Source organism: Parathielavia appendiculata (assembly GCF_033297405.1).
Source record: "Parathielavia appendiculata strain CBS 731.68 unplaced genomic scaffold N657scaffold_7, whole genome shotgun sequence".
Taxonomy (NCBI): domain Eukaryota; kingdom Fungi; phylum Ascomycota; class Sordariomycetes; order Sordariales; family Chaetomiaceae; genus Parathielavia; species Parathielavia appendiculata.
The window spans coordinates 615,034-636,680 of record NW_026944226.1 but is presented as its reverse complement, the minus strand read 5'-3'; the positions used below and the strand labels follow the sequence as shown (position 1 = coordinate 636,680).

At 56.7% G+C, this 21,647-nt stretch overlaps 5 protein-coding genes across 5 annotated transcripts; 1 reads left to right on the top strand and 4 right to left on the bottom strand.

Moving 5' to 3' along the window:
• Window positions 1–921: 921 nt before the first annotated feature.
• On the bottom strand, window positions 922–1,331 carry N657DRAFT_645928 (uncharacterized protein). The gene has a single exon (XM_062793031.1). It carries the CDS (start codon window positions 1,295–1,297, stop codon window positions 1,133–1,135), a length of 165 nt encoding a protein of 54 aa, XP_062646958.1. The 5' UTR covers window positions 1,298–1,331; the 3' UTR covers window positions 922–1,132.
• Window positions 1,332–1,640: 309 nt separating this feature from the next.
• N657DRAFT_664252 (uncharacterized protein) lies at window positions 1,641–6,831 on the bottom strand. Its single transcript, XM_062795226.1, has 3 exons — window positions 5,907–6,831; window positions 3,330–5,846; window positions 1,641–3,277 (listed from the first exon to the last, which is right to left on the bottom strand). Exons 1-3 carry the CDS (start codon window positions 6,584–6,586, stop codon window positions 2,113–2,115), a joined length of 4,362 nt encoding a protein of 1,453 aa, XP_062646957.1. The 5' UTR covers window positions 6,587–6,831; the 3' UTR covers window positions 1,641–2,112.
• Window positions 6,832–7,900: 1,069 nt separating this feature from the next.
• N657DRAFT_645924 (cobalamin-independent methionine synthase) lies at window positions 7,901–11,085 on the top strand. Its single transcript, XM_062793030.1, has 7 exons — window positions 7,901–8,056; window positions 8,121–8,322; window positions 8,388–9,030; window positions 9,089–10,056; window positions 10,113–10,260; window positions 10,313–10,498; window positions 10,552–11,085. Exons 1-7 carry the CDS (start codon window positions 8,028–8,030, stop codon window positions 10,680–10,682), a joined length of 2,307 nt encoding a protein of 768 aa, XP_062646956.1. The 5' UTR covers window positions 7,901–8,027; the 3' UTR covers window positions 10,683–11,085.
• Window positions 11,086–11,323: 238 nt separating this feature from the next.
• N657DRAFT_645923 (uncharacterized protein) lies at window positions 11,324–15,167 on the bottom strand. Its single transcript, XM_062793029.1, has one exon. It carries the CDS (start codon window positions 14,879–14,881, stop codon window positions 11,600–11,602), a length of 3,282 nt encoding a protein of 1,093 aa, XP_062646955.1. The 5' UTR covers window positions 14,882–15,167; the 3' UTR covers window positions 11,324–11,599.
• Window positions 15,168–16,077: 910 nt separating this feature from the next.
• N657DRAFT_450145 (uncharacterized protein) lies at window positions 16,078–17,062 on the bottom strand. Its single transcript, XM_062787441.1, has 2 exons — window positions 16,932–17,062; window positions 16,078–16,825 (listed from the first exon to the last, which is right to left on the bottom strand). The coding sequence occupies exon 2, from the start codon at window positions 16,730–16,732 to the stop codon at window positions 16,190–16,192; it is 543 nt and encodes a 180-aa protein (XP_062646954.1). The 5' UTR covers window positions 16,733–16,825; window positions 16,932–17,062; the 3' UTR covers window positions 16,078–16,189.
• Window positions 17,063–21,647: the final 4,585 nt, after the last annotated feature.

Here is a 21,647-nt window from a genome sequence, read left to right as displayed (position 1 = left end):
AGTTCCCGAGCTTCTAGGAAAACCAACGTTCATCATCAACAAGAGTTGCACAGCCAGGCTCTAGTTGTCGGCTCTCTCTGCCGACGTGTGGCTCGCAGCGCTGCCCTTCTTTTCCAGAAAACCGAGGATTCCGAAAGAAAAGCCCGTCCGGCAAGCAAACGAAGGAACCGCAGCATAGCCGGAACCACGCCCGGCAAACACCTTCAGGAATCCTCTCCCTTTCCTGCTTTTTTCAGCCCACATTCCCCGCGTCCGCACCGAGATACTGTGGCTTGAGTCGAGCTTGGGACCTTGAGGGCGCTTTCCCTGCCCTGTACCACAATAAGCCCAGATTAAAGGTGCACTCGGGAGTCTTCACTGTCGGCAGGACAAGGCGGCGGTCGGAGCACAACTGCACCACCCTATACATCATCAGATAGACTGGCCTTGTCGAAAGCTCTGAGACGTCCCATTTCAAACCCTCACTGACTTCCCCAACCTATTGTGGTGGAAAAGCTTGTTTCAGATTTTGCCGACTCAGCCACGGGATGCAGGTTCGTGCCTCGGATGTGGAGATGCTCAAGGATCTGCTGCAGGCTTGTGAACTCCCGGTGCATCATCTCCATCCACCGCTCCGCCCGAAAATGCAACCATCATGTGTACCACAGTACTGCAGTACGTATTGTACATGTACGAAAGCAACCGCACATTAGACTAGGTACCTTATCTACACGGGTAGCTCGGCCTTACAGACCACCTATTCCGGTCATGGATTGAAAGGCTCTCTGCTATACCACACCCGCCGTCGCCTGCTCTAGCAAAGGTAGATGACAAGTCAATCCACTCAAACTCTGCTCCCTTTGCCTCTCGCATAAGATGGCAGCCAGCCGCAGCCTCTTCGAGAAACATCTGAGTCGATGAGCACAACATCACTGAACAAACAACCGGCCCGACAAACATCAACATAAAAAAAACAAAAAAACACAGGCATACCATAGTCAAGATCCTGCAATCACAGGTACTTAGGCAATCGGTAGCACTCATTCCGTACGTAAGGGGGGAGGCAGAAAAGCAAGAGCCAGGACTTGTCCCACAAACGCAAACCAAAGTATCTAATATCTCTCATCATCTGGCCCCTCAGCGCCAACACCCTCTACCCGCGGACTCCCAAGACGTCGGGATTAAAAGAGGGATACATCATCAGTTGAGGAAGAAAAGGCTCAACCACGACCTCGAGGTAAAAGAGATGAAATAGGGCAATGAGGCAGGCTATTACACCTGACCGTAGCCGTGAGCCTAGAGTAAATGCGCCCGCCATCGTCCTCCGGGCATCTTGTTCTGTTCCCGACAAATCAGGTAGGTGTCTCAACTGTCACAGCAGTGCGATGTAAGCTGGCAAATGGAATAGAAGAAGTTACCAATTTGAGGCATCGTGCGGCGTTGGGCTGAGTGCGTCTCGGTGCTTTCCGCAGATACGTAACAGCATCGTCTGCACATCCATGAGACCAAGTCGAGACAAATACTCATCCATCTTGACGGCCTGTTTACTTAGGAGACACTTGACATTGGACACGTCTACACCATCTGACACTAGCTCCCCGCACCACGGGGGAGATTTGCTCATAGAAATAGGGAGGGATAAGAAGAGCATGCATGACTAGGGTAACTAGGTAGTGTTGAGTACGTACAATTAATATAATTCAACTCTAGCTATGCTGAACCACTCCCACGCCATACAAGCTAAACCCCAAGCGAGAGAAGAGAGCCGACAAGGGAACCCATTAGACATACGGTAAGTTGGAGGGTGAGCTCGGCAACGTAAGGTAGTTAAGCCACGCTACACTACTTACCTAACACATCCCCTACCTTCAACCGTCTCATAGTAGGTAGTCAAAGAAAGATAAATGTATAGCATACCTCCAGGGAAATCTATCATACCACTTCCGCAACCCCCGTCTTCCCGCTCCAATCCCACCTCATCATCTCCGCTGCAGAACCTGTGGACCAAGATCCACCAACCTCACCCCCAGCCAAATCCCAGCCCCCTCAACTGCCAATACGGTACACAGCATCCACCGCCCACGAGTGGGTTGGCTACACAAACACCGCATGAAACCGCGCCCTCCAAATCAGTCAATCCAACACCCGACCAGCAACAGCCGCCCCGCTCTTGTCTCTCGTAACCGTCTTCTTGAGCGCCTTGCCTGCCTGAATCTCGCCAAGCAACGCAGCCGGCCGACCGCCAAGCGGCGGCGGCGGCGGCGGCGGAGCCATTCCCGGAACGGGCGGAGGACCAGGAGGAGGCGGAGGAGGAGGGGCGGACGGTGCGGCGCCGCCGGCAGACGGCATCAGTGGAGGAGGAGGGGGAGGCGGCGGCGGCGGGGCGCTCGCGAGGAAGGTACCGGGCATCGGGGGCGGGGGGGGAGGTGCGACTGAGGGCGAAGCAGCCTCTTGGGAAGGTGGAGGAGGAGGAGACGCGATGGGTGAGCTCACAGGCGGAGGAGAGGAGGCAGATTTGTTTTCGGCCGCAGACAGCGGGCGGGGTGGCGCCATGGTGCCGAACAGGATGGACGCCAGCTGCGCGGCACTTTTACCGCCTGGCCTGTCATCGTCCGAATCCTCTTCTTCATCTTCCTTGTCCGAGCCCCAGCCATCGTCTTTGCCGTGTCGTCTCGTCACTGGGACGGACGGGGCGGCAGGTGCAGCCGCCTGAGTCATGCGGTGGAACGGGTTTGTGGAGACGTCCGGCTGGGGGGGCGGCGGGGGCGCCACTGGGGGTGCTGCGGCTGGTGCCGGAGGCGGTGCAGCCGGAGCAGCCGGTGCCGATGGTGCCTCCGAAGTTTGCGACATCATTCTGAAGAAGGGATTGCGGCTCTCCATCTCATTTGGAGGGCTGGATGTAACGATTTGCGGTGGCGATACTGTAGACGCTGGCGGTGGGGTGGGCTTCCGCTCAGGCTCCTGGGGGACGATTTGACTGTCGGCCAAGGTGGGCGTGGACGCTTGGGGCGTGATCTGCTCCGGTCCCTCGTCGTCCGAGGACGAAGTCTCATCCTCCATGGCCTCAAGTTGCCTGCGGAGCTCCTCCTCGCGCTTCCGGGCTGCTTCGATCTCGGCCCGGCGTTGAGCCAATTGGGCCTCCTTCTCCTTCGCCTCGGCCAGTGCCGCTTTCTTCTTTCGCTTCTCCTCCTCCTTCTTAAGCTTGCCCTGCCTCACTTGCTCCTCAAGGGCTCTCAAGCGAGCGTCAGCTTCCTCACGCTCCCTAGCAAGCTCATCCTCTTGAGCTTTGGCACGCTCCCTAGAACACTGTAAGCACACATCTAACCTCCAGGGTGGCATCGTAAACTTACTCAAGCTCTCGAGTAGCCCGTTCCTCTCCCTCGGACTCTCGTTCCAGGCGCTCTTCCTGAGCCTTCTTGGCAGCAAGCTCTTCCTCGGCTCGCCTATCGTCTGGTTTTGCCGCTTTGCGGCTGGGAGGCGGAGGGGGCTTCTTGGCCTCGACCTTGGGAGCTTGCGAGGCGGCAGGAGGCAGCACCCCTTGTTCCTCAGCAAGCCTCGCCTGTCGTTCAGCTTCACGACGAGCGTCTTCCTCCTCCGCCTGCCGCAACTTGGCTGCCCGCTCGGCCCGCTCTCGCTCGAGACGCTGAGCGGCCGTCTCTCCTGGTTTTGTGGGAGGTTTGATGCCCAAGGCGGCAAGCCGCTCGGCCATGCGTTGCTCGGCCTGCTGCTTGATGAATGCTGCTCTCTCTTCTGGTGTCTTGTACGCAGAATACGAGCCGCCTGCGGCGGGGGCAGTTGCTGGAGAGGCCGTCCGGGAGGTCGTAGCGGGACTCTCAACGCGAGTAACAGGATGTGCCTCGGCTTTTACAGGCTCTTGAGAAGGCTGGCGTCCTCCCTGCCGATCCTGTGACCGGATGCGAGCTGCACGGCTGGACCGCTGAAGATCAAAGATGAAATCTCTGACCTCGTCCTCAACGCCAAGGGCATCCTCCCATCGGCGCCTCTCGTGCTCCGAAGTAGAATCCTGCGTGCCGTCGATGAGACTGTCTTCGATGCCCTTGGCGAAATCACGAACGCTATCCTCGACATCCTGAACCATGCGCTCGTTGTTCTCCTTTTCAGTTCTGGCCTTAATGCTCTCCTCCTCCAGCCGCTTCTCTGCGTCGAAGTCACTGCTCACGTCAATCTTTTTGCCGGTCAGGGCAGCTGTACGCTGCTGCATCATAGCTTTGGCGCGTGCCTTGAGCCTGTCAGATTCGGTGATGGTGCCGCCCGGCCCGGTTCCGATGATGGCAGCAGCGCTCCCTGGGTGAGCCTTGGCGTCCCTCAGGCGGAATAACTCGAGCCTCGCGTCTGCAATGGCTTTCTCGGTCCTTCTGACCTGGGATGCAAGCTCGGGGATCCTGTCAGTCAGGTTCTGCAGCTGTCGCTTCAGCGCCCTCCTCTCGGCCTCAGAGTCTCCGCTAATCAACGAGGCGTCCGGGTGATTATCAATGTCCTCCTGAATTCTTCTGATGCGGCGGTAGAGTTCCTCTGCCTCGCGACGATCACGCCTATCCAGGATATCGTCCTCCTCAATACTTTTCTCGTCTGCAAAATCCATGGCATCAAGGAGCACCTGCTTTTCCTTGATCTTTTTGCGCAGCTGATCCAGGGTCAGCTCCTCGTTGGAGCCGACGGATGCTGGTGAATCGGGACGCGGTGACACATTGCCAACTCTACGTCGCGCGCTAGACCGGTAGCCAACCTCATCATCATTGTTCTTGAAGACGGTGGCGTCCTTACGATTACCCAAGCCGCCACCAGCCCCCTTGAAGGAGTGGCTCTTCAGGTAGCTGACTCCGGTTTTCTGCGGGAGCAAGGCCGCGCCGGAGTTTTTACGAAAATCGGATTCCTGATGGAGCATACTCTTGATGGTACCAAGCGCTCCGCTGAGGTTCCTGGTGGAAGGAGGCACTAGTTCGGGCGGGAGCTGATTCGGGATGGGGTAACCATTGAGCTTTCGGTAAATCAAATGCATGGCCACGGCGAATTCGTCGAGATCTAGGCGACCCTTGTTGCCGTTGTCGGCGAGAGTCCAAATGCGCTCGAGGTCGGGCTTTTCCAGGCCGCTCTGGCCAAATATCTCTATGGCCTGGTCGCCCCCAATGAATCCCTTGTTCAGACCATCCCACGCCCGAAACAGGGCGTCGTATCTGGTTTTCTCGTCCTTGGTGATAGCCCAGGGAATTACAGCATTGCCTTGAAGTCCAGCCGTGGTGTAGTTCTGCTGTTCTCTGCCCTGTTGAGGCATCATGCGAGCCTGCAAGGCATCGATGTTCGGAAGACCGCTCGCAGGGGTATTGACAAGGCCCCACTGACCGGGCCGCCCTGTGGGTTGAGCGTTCAACGGCGCCACCATCCCGCCAGGACCGGTATTCGGCGACAGGGTGGAGCCAAATCCAGTTGGCATAGGCGGCATCGGGGGCCGTGGGCCAGTGTAGCCAGTGGCCTGGGGCATCCCTGTTGGCTGTGCCTGGAGTCCTTGGCCCAAGAAGCCCGTCTGCTGGGCAGGGAAGCCCGTCATCTGCGCCTGGAGCAGTTGCGAGTTCGACGGCTGCGGCTGCGGATGCTGAATTACAGGAGGGGTGGCGGTGCTTTGGCGCATTCCGAAGTCAGGAGGGTTGGTGGCAGTCGCGGAACCGGGCCCTGAATCCTCGACAATGCTAAAGTTGATAATATCCACCATGCTGGAAACCTCATTCTTGACATTGTCAGGTAGCGTGGTTGGCAGAGCCTTTCCGGTAAGCTTCAAGTTGCAGAGATACATGGCAAGGGCAAATTCCGGGAAATGCAGCTGCCCTGATCTGGTGGTGTCGGCTAGCGTCCTGGGCAGGGTCAGCATGATGTTTCCCAGTGAAGATCCATATGCACAAATATTCACTCACCAGATATGGGAAAGCGAATCCCCGTCCAACCTGGAGCGCAGCAGCAGATCTCTCGCCTTCTCACCCGACATGGTAGTCTGGCCGTCACCCACGGCAGACTTGAACAAGGTTTCAAATTTGGCCTGGTCCTGGGCCGTGATAAAGGAAAGGCGGATATTGGGGACTTTGTTGGACTTCCTCGGGGCCGCGGCGGGCTTGGGCTTTGCGCCACCAGCGGTTTGGAATGAAGCTGCCATCTCGTGGAAGCCGGTGGGCTGGGGCTTCACCGAGGGTGGAGGCGGCGCCAAAGTGTGAGCAGGAGATTGAGCAGGCGCGGCGGCAAAAGGACTCGGCTGCTGTTGGGCCTGGTGCTGCTGGAATTGTTGCTGGTACTGCTGCGGGATAGCCGGCATTGGCGGTACCGCAGAGGGCATGCTCGGCTGCTGGACCTGGCCGAAGCCGGTGAACTGCGGCTGCAGCTGGCCCGGGCCTTGCGCAGGCTGCAAGCCTGGGTAGCCGGTGTACTGCTGTTGGAGCGGCGCTTGTTGGGCGAAGCCGGTCGGCTGCGGAGCGAACGGACTCGGCTGTTGCTGTGCTTGTTGCTGGGTTGCGCCAGCACCTGCACCGAATGAACTGCCATATTGCGGAGCGCCGGGACGGAAGCTGTTGCCGCCGAGGAACGAGTTCGGGCTCGAATACATGGCGCCGGCGGTGTCGAGCTCGATTGGGGAAGACTCTCGTAATGGGCACAGGAAAAGGGGGACGGATCACGGCCAAACGGGACAAGCGACCGATCGGTAGTGGTGCAGGAATTTAGGGCGTGAAACGTGCAAGGATTGATAGTAATGTTGATCAACTAGTTGTAGAAGCCCAAGGAGTGTAGTCGCGGCGTCCGAGGACAACAGTGATGATGACGACGCCTGTGCGAGGCTGGAGAGCAGCCAGTTGGTCGGCGATTCGCTCGAGCTCCAGGATGCCGTTCAGCTGGAGCCAATCTGCCTTCCAAATTTTCGGATAAATGCATAGCTATAACTTGGGTGTACATTGTTTACGGACGTACTGTGGTAGATATGCTACTAACGCTCTCAATTCTCGGTTATGACATTGTTCTTTTTAAGCTTCCATGCCGTTATGCTCACAGCTCAGACCCCCAAACGTTCAAGTTACGCCTTGTAGTGGAAGAGATCAAAATTTGTTTGGAAACGCACAGCTGGGTGAGTTGGGAGGCTTGCTGATTCACCGTGCAAATCACCGTTGCCCATGGCCATTTCCATTCTTCTGCGATTCTCAGTGAGGTGGCAGGATCAGAAGGAGGACATCTCAAACTGGGAGAAGTGTCAGCAGTCTTATACGGATACATTCAGCGAACCAATGCCGAATTCAAGCTTTCTGTACGGATTGATGACTCGCCCTCGGAGACATCTGGTGTGAGATTTTGACATTTTCTCAACACTGAACGTGTGAGAAACGGGCCGGAGTGTTGTCGGCCTGATCGAATTGGAGGGGTCGACCTGCATGAGCAATCTGCTGGAGCCCAGTTCGTGGTGTTGCCCTCCTGCGGGTGGGTGGTGCCCCAGGTCAGCTCAGTCACGCCATCGACGCCAGCAACGATAACGTTCACGACAACAGGCTACAAAGAGGGAACACAAACAAAACAGCCTGGTAACCTAAGAAAATTCACGAGTAACAAGCATAATGGAGAAATGAATTTAGTTCGCAAAATGCTCCTCAGAAGGCTATTAAATAAAAAGTTAGGAAAAATGAAGAAAAAAAAGGACCCTTGGTTGACCACTTTCTATGCCTGCTTACCCCACCTCCTCTTACCTTGGCGGAGCAGTCGAGATTCGACACTCTTTCCAATTGGAAGGCGGTCGGGCTCCGAACTGAAGTTGCGGTGACCCCACCACCGATTGCGGCAAGCTCCCTGCTGTTACTCCTGGAGATCAAATTCTCCCCCCTCCTTCCATCAGCTCGGTCCTCCCTCCTTCTTTTTCCATTCTCCTTCCTTTTCTTCCCCATCTCCTCATCTCCCAAAACCTCAGTTTTTTTTTGAGCCAGAGGCAGGCCAAACACGAGGTCTTTCTTTACATTGCTGCCCCGCATCAGACCCTTGATTCCAATCGACCTCTCCCTCGCCTCAAGATGGTTCAGTCTTCGGTTTTGGGCTTCCCGTGAGTTTGTTCCTCTGAATCGACCGAAATGCTCGGGCGGGGTTGCTGACTGCGATTTTTTCAGGCGTATGGGTGTCCTTCGGGACCTCAAGAAGGCCAATGAGGCCTACTGGGCCGACAAGATCTCCCAGCAGGACCTCCTCGCTGAGGGCAAGAGGCTCCGTCTCGCCCATTGGAAGATCCAGAAGGATGCCGGTGTCGACATCATCCCGTCCAACGACTTTGCCTTCTACGACCATGTCCTCGACCACATCCAGCTCTTCAACGTGAGTTTGGTAAACGTCCAATTTCTTTCAGCTTCAAATAGCTAACTTGTGACTCTCCCCCACAGGCCGTTCCCGAGCGCTACACAAAGCAGAAGCTCTCTCCTCTCGATGAGTACTTTGCCATGGGCCGCGGCCACCAAAAGGGCGATGTGGACGTCCCTGCTCTTGAGATGGTCAAGTGGTTTGACTCCAACTACCACTATGTCAAGCCCACTCTCCAGGACAACCAGACTTTCTCCCTTGCTCAGGACCCGAAGCCCGTTCGGGAGTTCCTCGAGGCCAAGGAGGCTGGTTTCCAGACCCGCCCCGTTCTCGTCGGCCCAGTCTCTTTCCTTGCTCTCGGCAAGCCCGACCGTGGCTCCTCTGTCGACCCCATCACTCTCCTTGACAAGCTTGTGCCCGTCTATGTCGAGCTCCTGAAGGCCCTGAAGGCTGCTGGTGCCGAGACCGTCCAGATTGACGAGCCTGTGCTCGTTTTCGATCTCCGCCCCGAGATCAAGAACGCCTTCAAGCCCGCGTACGAGGCTTTTGCCGCCCAGGGCAGCGCCATCCCTTCCATCGTTGTCGCCACGTACTTCGGTGACATCGTCCACAACTTTGACGTCCTCCCGGCTTTTGCCAACGTCCAGGGTGTCCACGTCGACCTTGCCCGCCACCCCGAGCAGCTCGAGCCCGTCATCAAGCAGCTCGGCCCCAACCAGATCCTCTGTGAGTGAATCCTTCTCTGGCCCCTCGCCATGGACTTGAGCTAACACGAGGAAAATAGCTGCTGGTGTCGTTGACGGCAGAAACATCTGGAAGAACAACTTCCAAAAGTCTCTCGGCCTCCTCCAGACTGCGATCAAGGCGCTTGGCCCTGAGCGCGTCATTGTCGCCACCTCCAGCTCCCTCCTTCACACTCCCCACACTCTCGCCAGCGAGAAGAAGCTTCCCGCTGATGTCTACGAGTGGTTCTCGTTCGCTAGCGAGAAGGTCAAGGAGGTTGCCATCCTCGCCAAGGCTGCGATTGACCCCGAGTCTGTCCGCGCTGAGCTCGATGCCAACGCCGCCGCCATGAAGGCGCGTGCCGAGTCTACTCGCACCAATGACCCCAAGGTCAAGGAGCGCCAGGAGCAGGTCACCGACGCGATGCACCACCGCAAGTCTGGTTTCGAGACCCGTTATGCTCAGCAGAAGACCCACCTCAGCCTCCCCCTCTTCCCTACCACCACCATTGGTTCATTCCCCCAGACCAGCGAGATCCGTGTCCAGCGGAACAAGTTCACCAAGGGTGAGATCACCGAGGAGCAGTACGATGAGTTCATCAAGAAGGAGATCGACCTTGCCGTCCAGATTCAGGACGAGCTTGGCCTCGATGTCTACGTCCACGGCGAGCCTGAGCGTAACGACATGGTTCAGTACTTCGGCGAGCGCCTTCAGGGCTACGTCTTCACTACACACGCTTGGGTTCAGTCCTACGGCTCCCGCTGCGTCCGCCCCCCCATCATCGTCGGCGACATATCCCGCCCTGCTCCCATGACCGTCAAGGAGTCCAAGTACGCTGCCTCGGTCTCCAAGAAGCCTATGAAGGGCATGCTTACTGGTCCTGTCACCTGCCTGCGGTGGTCTTTCCCTCGTGACGACGTCCACCAGTCCATCCAATGCCAGCAGCTCGCTTTAGCCCTCCGTGACGAGGTCGTTGACCTCGAGAAGAACGGCATCTTCGTCATCCAGGTCGATGAGCCGGCCCTTCGTGTAAGTTATCGTCCATGTGCCCAAGTCGGCCAATTCGGCAACTAACAATTCATCAGGAGGGTCTTCCTCTCCGCAAGGGCTCGGAGCGTGAGGCCTACCTCAAGTGGGCGGTCAACAGCTTCAAGCTGGCCACCGCTGGCGTTGAGGACTCCACTCAGATCCACTCCCACTTCTGCTACTCGGAGTTCCAGGACTTCTTCCATGGTGCGTTGCTTACCGCCTTTCGTTCGATGCAGCTACTGACCCCTTCATGCAGCCATTGCCGCCCTGGATGCCGATGTTCTCTCTATCGAGAACTCCAAGTCGGACGCCAAGCTCCTCAAGGTCTTCATTGACGAGTCGTACCCGCGCCACATTGGCCCTGGTGTCTACGATATCCACAGCCCTCGTGTTCCCCCTGAGGAGGAGTTCAAGCAGCGCATTCAGGAGATGCTCGAGTACCGTAAGTCGCGCCTTTGATCCGGTGAAATCAGAACATGCACTGACTAGCAACAGTCCGCCCTGAGCAGCTCTGGATCAACCCGGACTGCGGTTTGAAGACCCGCAAGTGGGATGAGGTCAAGGGCGCCCTCACCCACATGGTCAACGCTGCCAAGTACTTCCGTGAGAAATACTCCAAGGCCTAACCGCCTTTCGGCAGAACACCAGACGCCATACATTGATGGTGCCATGTGATTTCCCGGATTTTTTTCAACAGCATTATGTTTGGGGGTCTCTAGCGGGTCATAAAATGGTTAACGATAGATGATACCCCAAGTCGCCATATTCAACTCGGCGTTAATAGGCAAAGGTCCGGGTCTGTTTCAACAGCATTTGCAGCGGGGTGGTGGTCGCCATATTCAACTCGGCGTTTTTGCGGTCAAAGGGGATGAAAAAGGGTTCGGGGTCTTGGGTTGATGCAGGGCAATGGGTCTCGGAATGAATTCACTAGGGCTATGGATGTCACCTTCAACAAAGTTGTGATGTTCTTGGCCAGCAACGGTCTGGCATGGGTACCAAGCAGGCGAGCTTGTTGAATGTTTCATACTGGCTTTGGGTGAAATACCTTCAGGTAGGTCAAATCAATACCAGATACATGGCACTCCAACAGCTTCGGCGTGTCGTAACAAAACGATTCGGTAGAACTTCTCTCTTGAACATTGTGTTAAACTCCCGACAGACTCGGCACTTGCTTCACTGTTTCTGAAAATCCTCGTCAGGCGACTGTTCCAAAGAGTGGTGGCCACGACTTAAGGTTCCTATACAGGTCCTCCGATGTCGACGGACAACGGATCAATCCCAATGCCCAAAACACGATGAGCACATAGGGTCTACGTGGATCGAGCTCAGCCGCCACTGAATCAGCCGCATACAAATTAAGGTAGTATATACGAGGTTATTCACGACAGCTCAGCTGTATAGTCTCTGACTCCCATACAGCGACTCCGTTCAGATTAAATATCCACCAAAGTACTCAACACCTCGTTTTTAACTGACTCCTTATATCCAGTCTAGGAAAGATAGTTCATGCGCATACAATGTCTCTACCAATTTTTTTTTTCTTCTACTCCGCCCACCCAAAAACCTCCCCGATCGCCATCGTATTACACCTCACGCCCGCCAGCGCCACCAGGATCCCCACGATATCCACCACGAGCAGCACCACGGCCGCCGTCATGAAGCGCGGGCCAAACACGCGGTACAGCATCAGGTGCCGGCGCAGATACCCTGCCCAGGCCATGGTCGCTAGACACTCGACGGCGAAGTACGCGACAAACCCGGCCAGGGCGCGGCGGCTGACGGCGTCGAGCAGGCCGCGTTTTTTCGGGGAGGCCTTCCAGAGGACAAGTAAGGGGACGGCGGCGGTTGCGAGGATCTGGCCAGCAAAAGTATTGAGGGTGACGATCAGGGGTGAGTAGGGGTATCGGATGGTGAAAAGCGGGATGAAGGCCGCGTCCCACTGGATGGAAGACAGCACGGCCTGGTGGCCTGTCTTGAAGAAGTGGAATGTTCCCAGGACGGCGAGCATGACGGGGCCGATGGGGGAGGACGTGGCGGCGAGGTTGTTGAGGTCGAGGATCTCTAGGAGGGCGAGGATCTGCCAGGCCATGAGACCCAGCGCGCCGGCGCCCATGGGCTTGGAGAGGAGGATGCAGGCTGCGAGGAGGTTGAGGGGCAGGAGAAGGTAGCGTGCGCCGTGGGCGTTGCCGTAGCCGAGGATGGCGACCTGGGCCTTTGTGGAGTCGGTCGGGGAGGCCGACGTGACGATGGAGACGCAGGGGGGCGCCCAGATGAAGGCTGTCGTGCCGGCGACGAGGGCGAGGCCCAGGACCATCTGGGCCGTGTAGACGCTGATGTTCTTGATAGTCTTGTCGGGAAGGCCGGGGATCCAGTTGCCGTTGTCAGCCGCGTCGAGGAGCCAGTAGAGCGCGGACATGAGGAGGCCGGTGCGGAAGACGTAGCCGATCCAGGTTGGCGCGAGGCCCTCGTAGGACCTGGAGGGTTGGAGGTAGGCCTTGAGGATGGATGGGAGGATGATGCAGACGAGAAAGGGGATCAGCAGCTGCCAAGGGGCCGAGGTGGAGGACGTTGCGGACGCATAGTAGGTCGATGTGCAGTACGGCATCTGCTCCTCGCGGCAGAGCTTGGAGAACGAGGCAAGGCGGCCGAGAAGGATGAAGACGACCGAGTGGTAGATGGCCAGGTAGCGATCGGCGCGGGAAGGGATCCGGAGCGCTGCTAGCGCGCTGACAAAGCCAAAGGTCGTGATGAAGAACAGAAGGATAGAATCCTCCCAGATTGTGTACGAATTCGATGCAAAGCCGACGGACTGGCTGACGGTGAAGACAACCGCCATCCATCCCCACAGTGTCCTGGGAACAATGCTCAGCACAGTCTCCTGGACCTCGTGCATCGATACCAAGACCGCGGCGGTACTCGTCAGAGCCGCAATGCCTGATCCGCGATACCAGTCGCCAGCTCCCGAGACGAGGGAGGATACGACTCCGCCAATGAACCCAGGGAGAGCGCCAAGCAGTGCGGCACCGACCAGGCGCTTGTCGAGTGTATCAGAGGGAGTTGCTTCCACGTCAGCCTTCACTCCCTGGAGTTCCAGACTCTTTTCTGCGAGATCCAGCTCCTCGTCTTCAATGACATCGTCATCATCTCCCCTAGAGACATAGACAAGGAGAACAATAACACCAAGTGCCATGACCGAGATACCAATGGCCATATTTTTGAGGTCGAACCTGGCCCACAGGCTCTTGCATTTCTGCAGCGTTGCCTCCTGGTATGCGGCGAAAGCCCTAAAGATTACAGGCCAGTCTTGCTTCTTGCCCTGGGGAACCAGGTCTTCAGCCTTGTCCCATAGCTCACCGGGCGATCCGGGCCCGGTAGAGTCCTCGATACCTCGCGCAGTGAAATACGCCGTTTGGTACCGCTTGATGCCAGCGGCAGTCACTCTCTCCGCCGCAACCAGGTTGGCCCAGGAGGTACCGGCAGCACCCGCAAAAGCCTCCTCGATTGGCCGTCCGAGGTTGTTGAATGGAATGGGGATGCCCATCAAGAGCGCCAGCGTGGGCACAAGGTCAATTTGGTTGACGGGCCGTATCTTGGCGGTAGCTGGTGGTGTGACATACTCTGGCTTCGTGCGGCCAAAGATACCTTTAGGGGAGTACATCCACAGAGCAGCCTCGACCTCGTCGTCGCTCTCGCCGCCGTGGTCTCCCTTGCTATCCATTCCGTGGTCGCCCATCACGACCAGAACCGTCTTGTCGTCCATGGTCGCCGCCAGATCGCGGATGAAGCTGTCCATCTGGCGCAGTTTCTTGGTCATTTCGGGATGGTCCGGCCCATAACGGTGACCGGCGTGGTCGACACCCAGGCAGTGCCCGATCAGCAAATCCCACTCGCTCTTCCTGCTCATCAGCGGGAAGATGTGCTCCATAACCCCGTTATCCACCGTGTGCAAGTCCCAAACATTGAAGCTGTCGTACGCCCGGCTGAGATTCCCCTCAAAGTACCCCGGAAACAGCGCCTCCCAGGTATCGTCCCCCAGATGCACAATCCTCTTCCCGGCATCCCTCAGCTGCATCAGTAGATTATCCTCCTCGATCGCCGTCCCGGAGAAGCTACTCCCCAAGTCTACAAACGTCGGCAGCGTCCCCGTCGTCAATCCCTTCAACCTCTGCAGCGTCGAGGTCGGCGGGTCGGCAATAAACGGCCTCAGGAAAGCCTTCCCGGGGTCCCTGACCGCCGTCTCCCACATGAACGGAAAGGCATTGTGAAACGCCGCGTTGTCCTCGACCGGCACGGTAAAATCGTACCGCAGCGCGTCAATGACCACGACGACGGCGCGCTCAAACATCCGCGGGTGCCAACACCCGCCATCCACAGTACCCCGGCCCTCCCAGGCGGGCAGCAGCAGCAGGGGATCTGTCGCCGTCGGCGGGGCGTCGCACGCCGATTTCTCCTCAAGCACCAGGCGCGTCAGCAGGAAGCCACTCGTGAAGTAGGCGATGCCAACCGCGTGGACGCATAGCAACCAGACCCAGAAGGACGCCGTCCATGCCCAGCGGGACTGGTAGGTCCTCTTGCGGGCTACTTCGAGGCGGCCGTGCCGCTGTTCCCGCGCGGTTATCTCTTCTTCTTGGTGTTTTTGTTGTAGTTGTTGTAGTTTTTGTTCCGTCGACTCTGGATTATGCACAGTGGAGCTGGCTTGGGCCTTCTTCTTCTTCTTGTCTTCGGCCTCTTTGATACGCTTCGCGGCCGCGAATTGCGACGCGATGGTCTTGTAGTCGGGTGGGGGGGAGGCATTTGTGCTTGGTGGAGGTTGTGAAGATGGCATCGTGGCAATGGGGTGGTTTGAGGATCGCAAAAGACGATGGGGTATCAAGCCGAGGGACAAGAGTTAACTTGATAAAGGAGACGACGAGAAGGAAGAACTGAATATCCAGGAAAGGAAGTGAAATGAGAGACGAGCAAGCGAACGAGCAAAGAAAATGATGCAGAGTCTGGCTCAAAGGCAATCTCCGGCTGCCATGGGACTCGCGAAGGTTTACACAGGAGCTTCAATGGGAAGGGAATGCGCCATTTCGAGGGTTGGGGATTTCTAGTTTGGAGTCGCGGTTTTCTGGACTCAGCGACCGAATGAGATAACCTTATCCCCACCATCCGTTATTTGGAATGATGGAGAAATACCGTACCGAATACCGTACCCTAACCCTTTGAGCCCTAAACGGCCATAAAGGTCAATTGAGCCCTGAAGTGGTTGTTGCTTCTTTTCAGGTTTGATCTTACAACCTTGGAGTTCTGCCCAGTTTATATGCAGTTCGTTTTGATGTGGCTTCAAGCCAGCAGGGCTGGCCACTTCCGTTGATGAACAGGCGCTAAGAACTTTGATCCAGGTGACACTTCAATAGTCGTTGCTGACGGTGATCTACGCTCTTGCTATCGACGATATCCACCTGGCAGTTGAAGCCTCGAGAACAAAACCGACGGTTTGGCAACTCATCCCGCTCCCCCGTCTTCTGCCTATCTCCGCCCGAAGGCCCGGGAAAAGGCCAGGAAAATGGGAGTACGGGCCACCATCGACAAAGTAGGAGGAATAACAATACGACCTCAAGAAGTCGAATAGTAATTATACAATACGAAAGAATATGTCCGTACGAAATATGCCACAAGCCCGTCCAAGGCTGCCTATCAATGCGTCTCAGATATATTCAGCTGGAGCTGTTACCCGCCTCAAACTACCCACCCAGAAGCATGTACTGTCGAATGTACTGGGCCGGTGTCCACGGCAGCATCGCCTTATGTACCGAGGAATCTCGTCTCAATGCTCACCCAACCAGTCCACCAAAAGAGAAAACGGGAAACCTCCCCAAACGGTCTTTGGGATGCCAGGGCGGCACGCCGAGAGCGCACGAAATTAAGAAAGAGAAGATGGGTGGTGGCCCGGCGTGTGTATGATGGTATCTTTTGTTTCGTTTCCCTGTCCGTTCGTCGCAACTCCGCACGCCCATCAAAATCGTAAGGATGGCCAGCTCGTTTCGTCGGCCGAAAGGAGAGAAGATCGCAGTTCTATTATTTGCCGAAAGACACAATCTCTCTTGAGTGATTGTGCTTTGCCAGACTCGTTGTGTGTTGTTGCGGCTTTTTAGTGGAACTCCTTCTCCTTCAAGCCGCCAATCTTGTCGATGTCGAGGGCGTAGAACTGCGTCTTGCTCTCCTTTTCATAGGCGGGGAGCTGCTCGTCGTGCAGGGGCTCGAGGCCGACCGTGGTCTCGCCGACCCTGACGACGACGACCCGGCCGCTCTTGGGCCGGCCCTGCTCGTCCTGCTCGTCGGGGAACGTGATGTGGATCTCGGGCACGTTATCGGGCGAGTGCGGCGGAGAGTGCGGGTTCGCTAGCATCGGCTGCCCGTTACCGTTGAGGACAATGACGCTGGACCGGCCGTGCCCGTTGCCCGTCTGGATGGTGAGCCGCCGGTGATTGCCTGTCCGCTTGACGTCCTGATACTGCGGCAGCGTCTCCATCATCTGCTTCTGCCTGCGCATCCTCCGCAGCAGAACGAGGAGTGCGAACGCAATCAAGCCGACGAAGACGACGACGAGGAGGGCGATCAGCAGGTTGATGACATTGCTATTGTCGCTGGTCTGCTCGGCGCCCCGGGAGATGAGCCTCGAGAACGAGTCCATGCTGAATAATGAGTGTGGTTTGGCTGATCCAAAGAGTGTTGTGTCTGCGTAACCTGCAGACGGTATAGCGATTGTGTATGGACTGCTGAAGCTCTAAAATTCGAGACTGATCGTCAGCATCAAGTTTACCCCTTCCTTTGTTGCATATTGAGAAGCAGTACACGCCAGATGCACGACGGAATAAGGGATGCCGACCTACCCAAGGGCTGCTCGTCAAAGGGCTGTCGGGCTGGCGTGTAAATATCGCGTCACGGGAATCGCATCGAGTAAATGATGGGACGGAAGTCGACTAAAAGAGTGAAGCCGATACCAAAACGGATTCCCAGAAGGGAAAGAGTGACGGAAAGAATGGCAGGAGCAATTCCCTGAGTTGCTGACGCCGGCGAGATGGTGAGATGGAAAAAGAGAGGAGGTGAGAGCTGGGCAGGCGACGGCTTGCACAAGTACTCCGTACCGCCCACCGCCTCGTCAGGGGAGAAGCACACAAGCGCTCCCCTTCAAGCGAAATCGTTGGATTGGGATGAACTGCCCCGCCCATTCAACAGGTAGCCAATCATGGACTCTGCATGCTCATATCCTGGCGGGTCTCAATTTGACAGCTGCCCAGTCGACCCCTGTCCAGAGCTGCGGATTCTGCCCTGGCTCGTGCGTCAACCGCCTGGCCCAGGGCTGCCAAAGGATCTTCCCGAGGCGCAGGGACCAGGGCCTCCATCTTCACCGTTTGGTTTGGCAACTGCTCCGGTTAGCATGAAGAAACATCCATCCGCTCATTCCGCAACTTTATTTTCGGTGGAGAATGCGGTTGTGTCGTATCTCTCCTGAGCATGTTCAAAACTCAAGAGTCCTTTGTTCATAAGAATGCCGTTCCCTATCCGTACAGCTTACTCCGTAGAGAGAAGAGGCGACTGCAGAAGGCAGCCGCCCAGCTCGTCCGGTTCCATGGTGCCGCGAGCGGATCCCATCGGCCGCGTCGTCGGCCAGCTCTTAAGTCTTCATCTGGCTGTGGAAGGACGAAATTCAGACGTTGCCTTGACGACATCAGCCGCGACCATCCTCCTACAGCGGGACTCATACTCAACTGCGCGCCGCCCATCCATCCCAGGCAGCTGTCTGATTGACTGTGCTTGCCCATCAAATCGGAATGAAGGCCTTGAGGGAAGCCTCACAGTCTGGATCCAGTCGGTCGAGTCGCCCATGACTGACTGGCGATTGATATGGGAAGACAGAAGACAAACGAGGACAGGCGACCCGTGAGGTGTACATGTCATATCAACCGAGACACGGGCCGCGAAATGACGCATCGAAACGTTGACGTGCCTACCAAGCCATACGGCCCTTATTTCCTTGTCAGGTCTGTGTCACCTGGCAACAACCCCCCCTCCTCCCCTCCGGGGACCACGTCTCTCGTTACATATCCTCGCGTCAGAGGCTGTCATCGAATTGTGATACGGTAACGCCGCTACCCCAAAGGTCACGCCGCCGTCCCCGGACATAAGGAGCTCGTGGCAAATGCTTGTGCTCTGACGATGCAGTGTTTGAGGTGAGGCAGACGTTGCGCTCTAGGTAGTCGTGTATCGTGTCGGCGCTGGTCCTTGATGCGATAGGTATCTTTGGTTTTGGTGATTTGTCTCCGGGAAGTACGCGAGGGAGAGAAGAAGTCCAGCGGTGCATTAAGTTGGAAGGCTGAACGGGGACCGTTCAACAAACGTCCATGAATCGAGCGTTTTGCACAGGCAAGCTGGCAGGAACCCCAGGTCCAGTGACCGTACAGCTCTCAGCAACCAGAAAAACCGGGCTGCGATCGAACTCGACCAATTCGTTTGGATTTCCGGATAATCGAGACTGACCGTTGTTCAGCGCAAGGGTGCCTTCGGTTGACGTCGCCCACCGGACGGTGAGACATATGAAGAGAGGACAGACCAGCTCCCCGGAAGCTAGCCGGCCTTGCGGTACCATCAAATTTGGCCTGCAGTTTCGAGCATCGAGATGACTCGGGATGTTTTCAAGGGCTTCGCAGCCGTTGCCCTTTGTCACTAGCTGGCACACCCCACAGACGGTTTCCCAAGCGACATCCATGTGGCAGAATGCCGGCTCTAGCTATCAATCCGCCATTATCCCTTCGGTAGTCGGTTGTCGAAGTTTGTCTCCGTGCCTTGAAACAGGCCACACTTTGTGACCGGCGAGCTGTTAAACGTCTTCAGCAATGCCGATGCCTCGGCAAAGATCAAGGGAGGACCGATTAAGAGAGCATGTTGCGGTGAGAGCCGAAGTGTATCCTCAAGCTGCGGCGTTTGTCAGGCACAGAGAGACGGCGCAACGGATCGCAGAGCACCCTCACACCGGAAGGGCTGTGTGACACCCGACTCAACACAAAGGCGGTCGTGCAAAGGGACTTGAGCTAGAACCGCCCCCAGATCCAGAGGGTAACATTGAGTGTGGCACAGAGTTGAGGAGGCTGAGTTTCCACCCTGAACCAGTAACCATCTAAGCAGACAAGTCAAAAATGTGGGCAGGTTTCACAAAACGGGAGGCGGGAGGCGGCTTGGAGATTCCCCAGATTCAGCAGACCCAGGGGAGTGTCGAGGCGGCGTCGAGATGGATCAGGGGGGGCGAAGGAGATAGGAACTCGAGACAACTTGTGTAAGATCCTGCTTGAGCTTCTCGGGCCGGCAAGGTACAGAGATGAACTGCATTCCTGCATTCTGACGTCGGGCATGCAGCTTTGAGTTTAAGAGGGTGAAGATGGAAACTACCGGTGGCATCCCGTGCCTCACTAGGGGCGCACATCCACACAGGGAAACAAGAAGTATCCAAATTGCCCATGCCAATGACAGCATGGATCGTCCGAAAGAGGGATGAGAGGGAGCACGCGCTGTCGCACCACACGTCCGAAAGCATTGCGCTATCTGACGCCAGATTCTGCCCTCTTTCCTGCTGCCACCCTCTTGCACAGGGACAGTCGCTGGAGAGTCCCGTTTGTCGAGTACCGAGTACGGACTACGCTCCGACGAATCAAGGCGGTTGCCTGTGTCCCTGCATACAATACACAACGCTCGGCGGTCCATTCCGAGCCCGGGCACCCAGATATACAAGATAGGCTGTTTCCGCCCTTGGAATATCGAGTGGGATCCGAGCTGTTCTCGAGCCTTGGTTTGCGGCTAGGGAGGCGACGAGCCAACATGTATATCTGAGTGTGTACATACGGACCCCTTGGATTCTGCACTGCTACAAATACCCCAAACTCCAACCATTTTTCTCTCTGTTTCGCTTGTGGGCGCTTCCGTCGTGTGTTGGAGCAGCGACTCGGCCATCAGAGACGACGACTTCATCCTTGCGGCACTGTACCTTGGGTAAGTCATGTAGGTACCTTATGCAGGTATTGGTTGCCTTTTGCCATTCCATTTGCTAACAATTGGAAGCGCAGACACCACACTGCGGCACAGATACCAGCAGTTGGGTACCGAGTCGCTTCCTGCCCACCGCATCGCCAATCGCTTGCCCCCAAAACTCCGTTTGGCGCCCCGAGTTAGGCCAACAGCATCGCGTCAAAACCAGCAAAGTCACCCAACACGGATCACAACTCGAGTAACTACCAGCACAAGGGGCCGAGCAAGTGCGACTCCCGAGATTCACTTTGTTTCCCGCATGCGACTGACAGAAACACGGCGGCCCAGCCCCGGTCCGGCCCTAGAACGACCCTGAGTCTCCGCCAGGGTTTCACTGTTTCAGGCGCACAGGGCATCAGAGCACGGTACCGTGGCCGAACGGTTCCCACGGGACGAGAAATTATTGCATGCGGCAAGCAACCGGCGGTCGAGTGTTGCACACTGTTGCGTCGGTTTTGTGTCACTTACAGCCCGGGAAGTCGAGCAACCTGAACCTGGCCCTCACGCTGCGGCCCCACCCATCCCGGGTTCTGGGCTGTCTGTAACTGCAAGTTGCAGTCAGCGGTCCTGGTTTCAACATCAACATACGCGAAGTTCCAACACCGGCAAACGTTGAATTTCATTCTGTCGGCTATTTATCACCGACAACCAACAAAATTTCCTGCAACGGCGAGCCGCCATCGCCCAATCGAGTGACCGTATGGTGGCGGATCAGACAGATTCGAGCGCACAGTGTCAGTGTCGGTTGCCGAGAACTGAACGCCGCATCCGGCCCCATCCCTTGGGAAAGACGATCGATCCCCCTAAATAAAGGCCAACCGAGCCTTTCGAACTTGAGACGGCTCCCACATCCCCCACAAAAGCTTCTTATTTTGGGGTCATCGGGCCCGCCAACCAACGCGCTCTAGAGCTAGACACATCCTGGCCGCTCCCCTGCCCAGGCTTGAAAAGGTAAGGTCCGGATAGCCCTGGGCCTCCACTGTTTCCATTTCTCTTGTCCGTCTGTCGCGTGTTCGCCCAGCTGCGCGAAAGTCGCAGACTCGACGAGGCGCACCCCAGCCAATCCCATCTCCGGGTCTCAACCTTCCCCCATCTCGAGTGAAAGAGGGGCCCTACTTTCGAATCTTAGCGGGACAAGTCAGAGCTTCAGTTGCTCTTTGCTACGTATCCCAAGTCAAGCACCCGGATTCCATTCCCTCCAGCCCAAGTTTTATTCTCTACGCACGTCCCCGAGGTTTGAAAGAGAACTTTTGTTGGACGGTGTATTAGCGGGTCACAGCTGGCTCGCTTGCGATCGAAATAGGTGAGAAGGCACCAATGCACAACCACACACGGCATCCAACCCTTCTCTAGTACGGATGCACCGTCGCTAGCATCTCTGCCGGGCCCGCTTCCTGCGTCCTAGCGACCTGTCAAAGAGTTCAGGCCGCCGGAGACTACCACCTCTCCCCACCTCCCTTACGTTCATCTTAGCTGCTCCCGAGTTGGCGACGCATCAGCCTTACCACCCTCCCTCGTCACTCCTCTAC

Bases quoted from the DNA above. Each gene is read 5' to 3' on its own strand.
- N657DRAFT_645928 (XM_062793031.1), bottom strand. From the start codon at position 1,297: ATGGCGGGCGCATTTACTCTAGGCTCACGGCTACGGTCAGGTGTAATA.
- N657DRAFT_664252 (XM_062795226.1), bottom strand. From the start codon at position 6,586: ATGTATTCGAGCCCGAACTCGTTCCTCGGCGGCAACAGCTTCCGTCCC. The intron at 5,847-5,906 runs GTGAGTGAATAT...GACCCTGCCCAG, and splicing joins GATTCGCTTTCCCATATCTG to GACGCTAGCCGACACCACCA. The intron at 3,278-3,329 runs GTAAGTTTACGA...ACAGTGTTCTAG, and splicing joins CGGGCTACTCGAGAGCTTGA to GGAGCGTGCCAAAGCTCAAG.
- N657DRAFT_645924 (XM_062793030.1), top strand. From the start codon at position 8,028: ATGGTTCAGTCTTCGGTTTTGGGCTTCCC. The intron at 9,031-9,088 runs GTGAGTGAATCC...CGAGGAAAATAG, and splicing joins CGGCCCCAACCAGATCCTCT to CTGCTGGTGTCGTTGACGGC. The intron at 10,261-10,312 runs GTGCGTTGCTTA...CCCTTCATGCAG, and splicing joins GTTCCAGGACTTCTTCCATG to CCATTGCCGCCCTGGATGCC.
- N657DRAFT_645923 (XM_062793029.1), bottom strand. From the start codon at position 14,881: ATGCCATCTTCACAACCTCCACCAAGCACAAATGCCTCCCCCCCACCC.
- N657DRAFT_450145 (XM_062787441.1), bottom strand. From the start codon at position 16,732: ATGGACTCGTTCTCGAGGCTCATCTCCCGGGGCGCCGAGCAGACCAGC.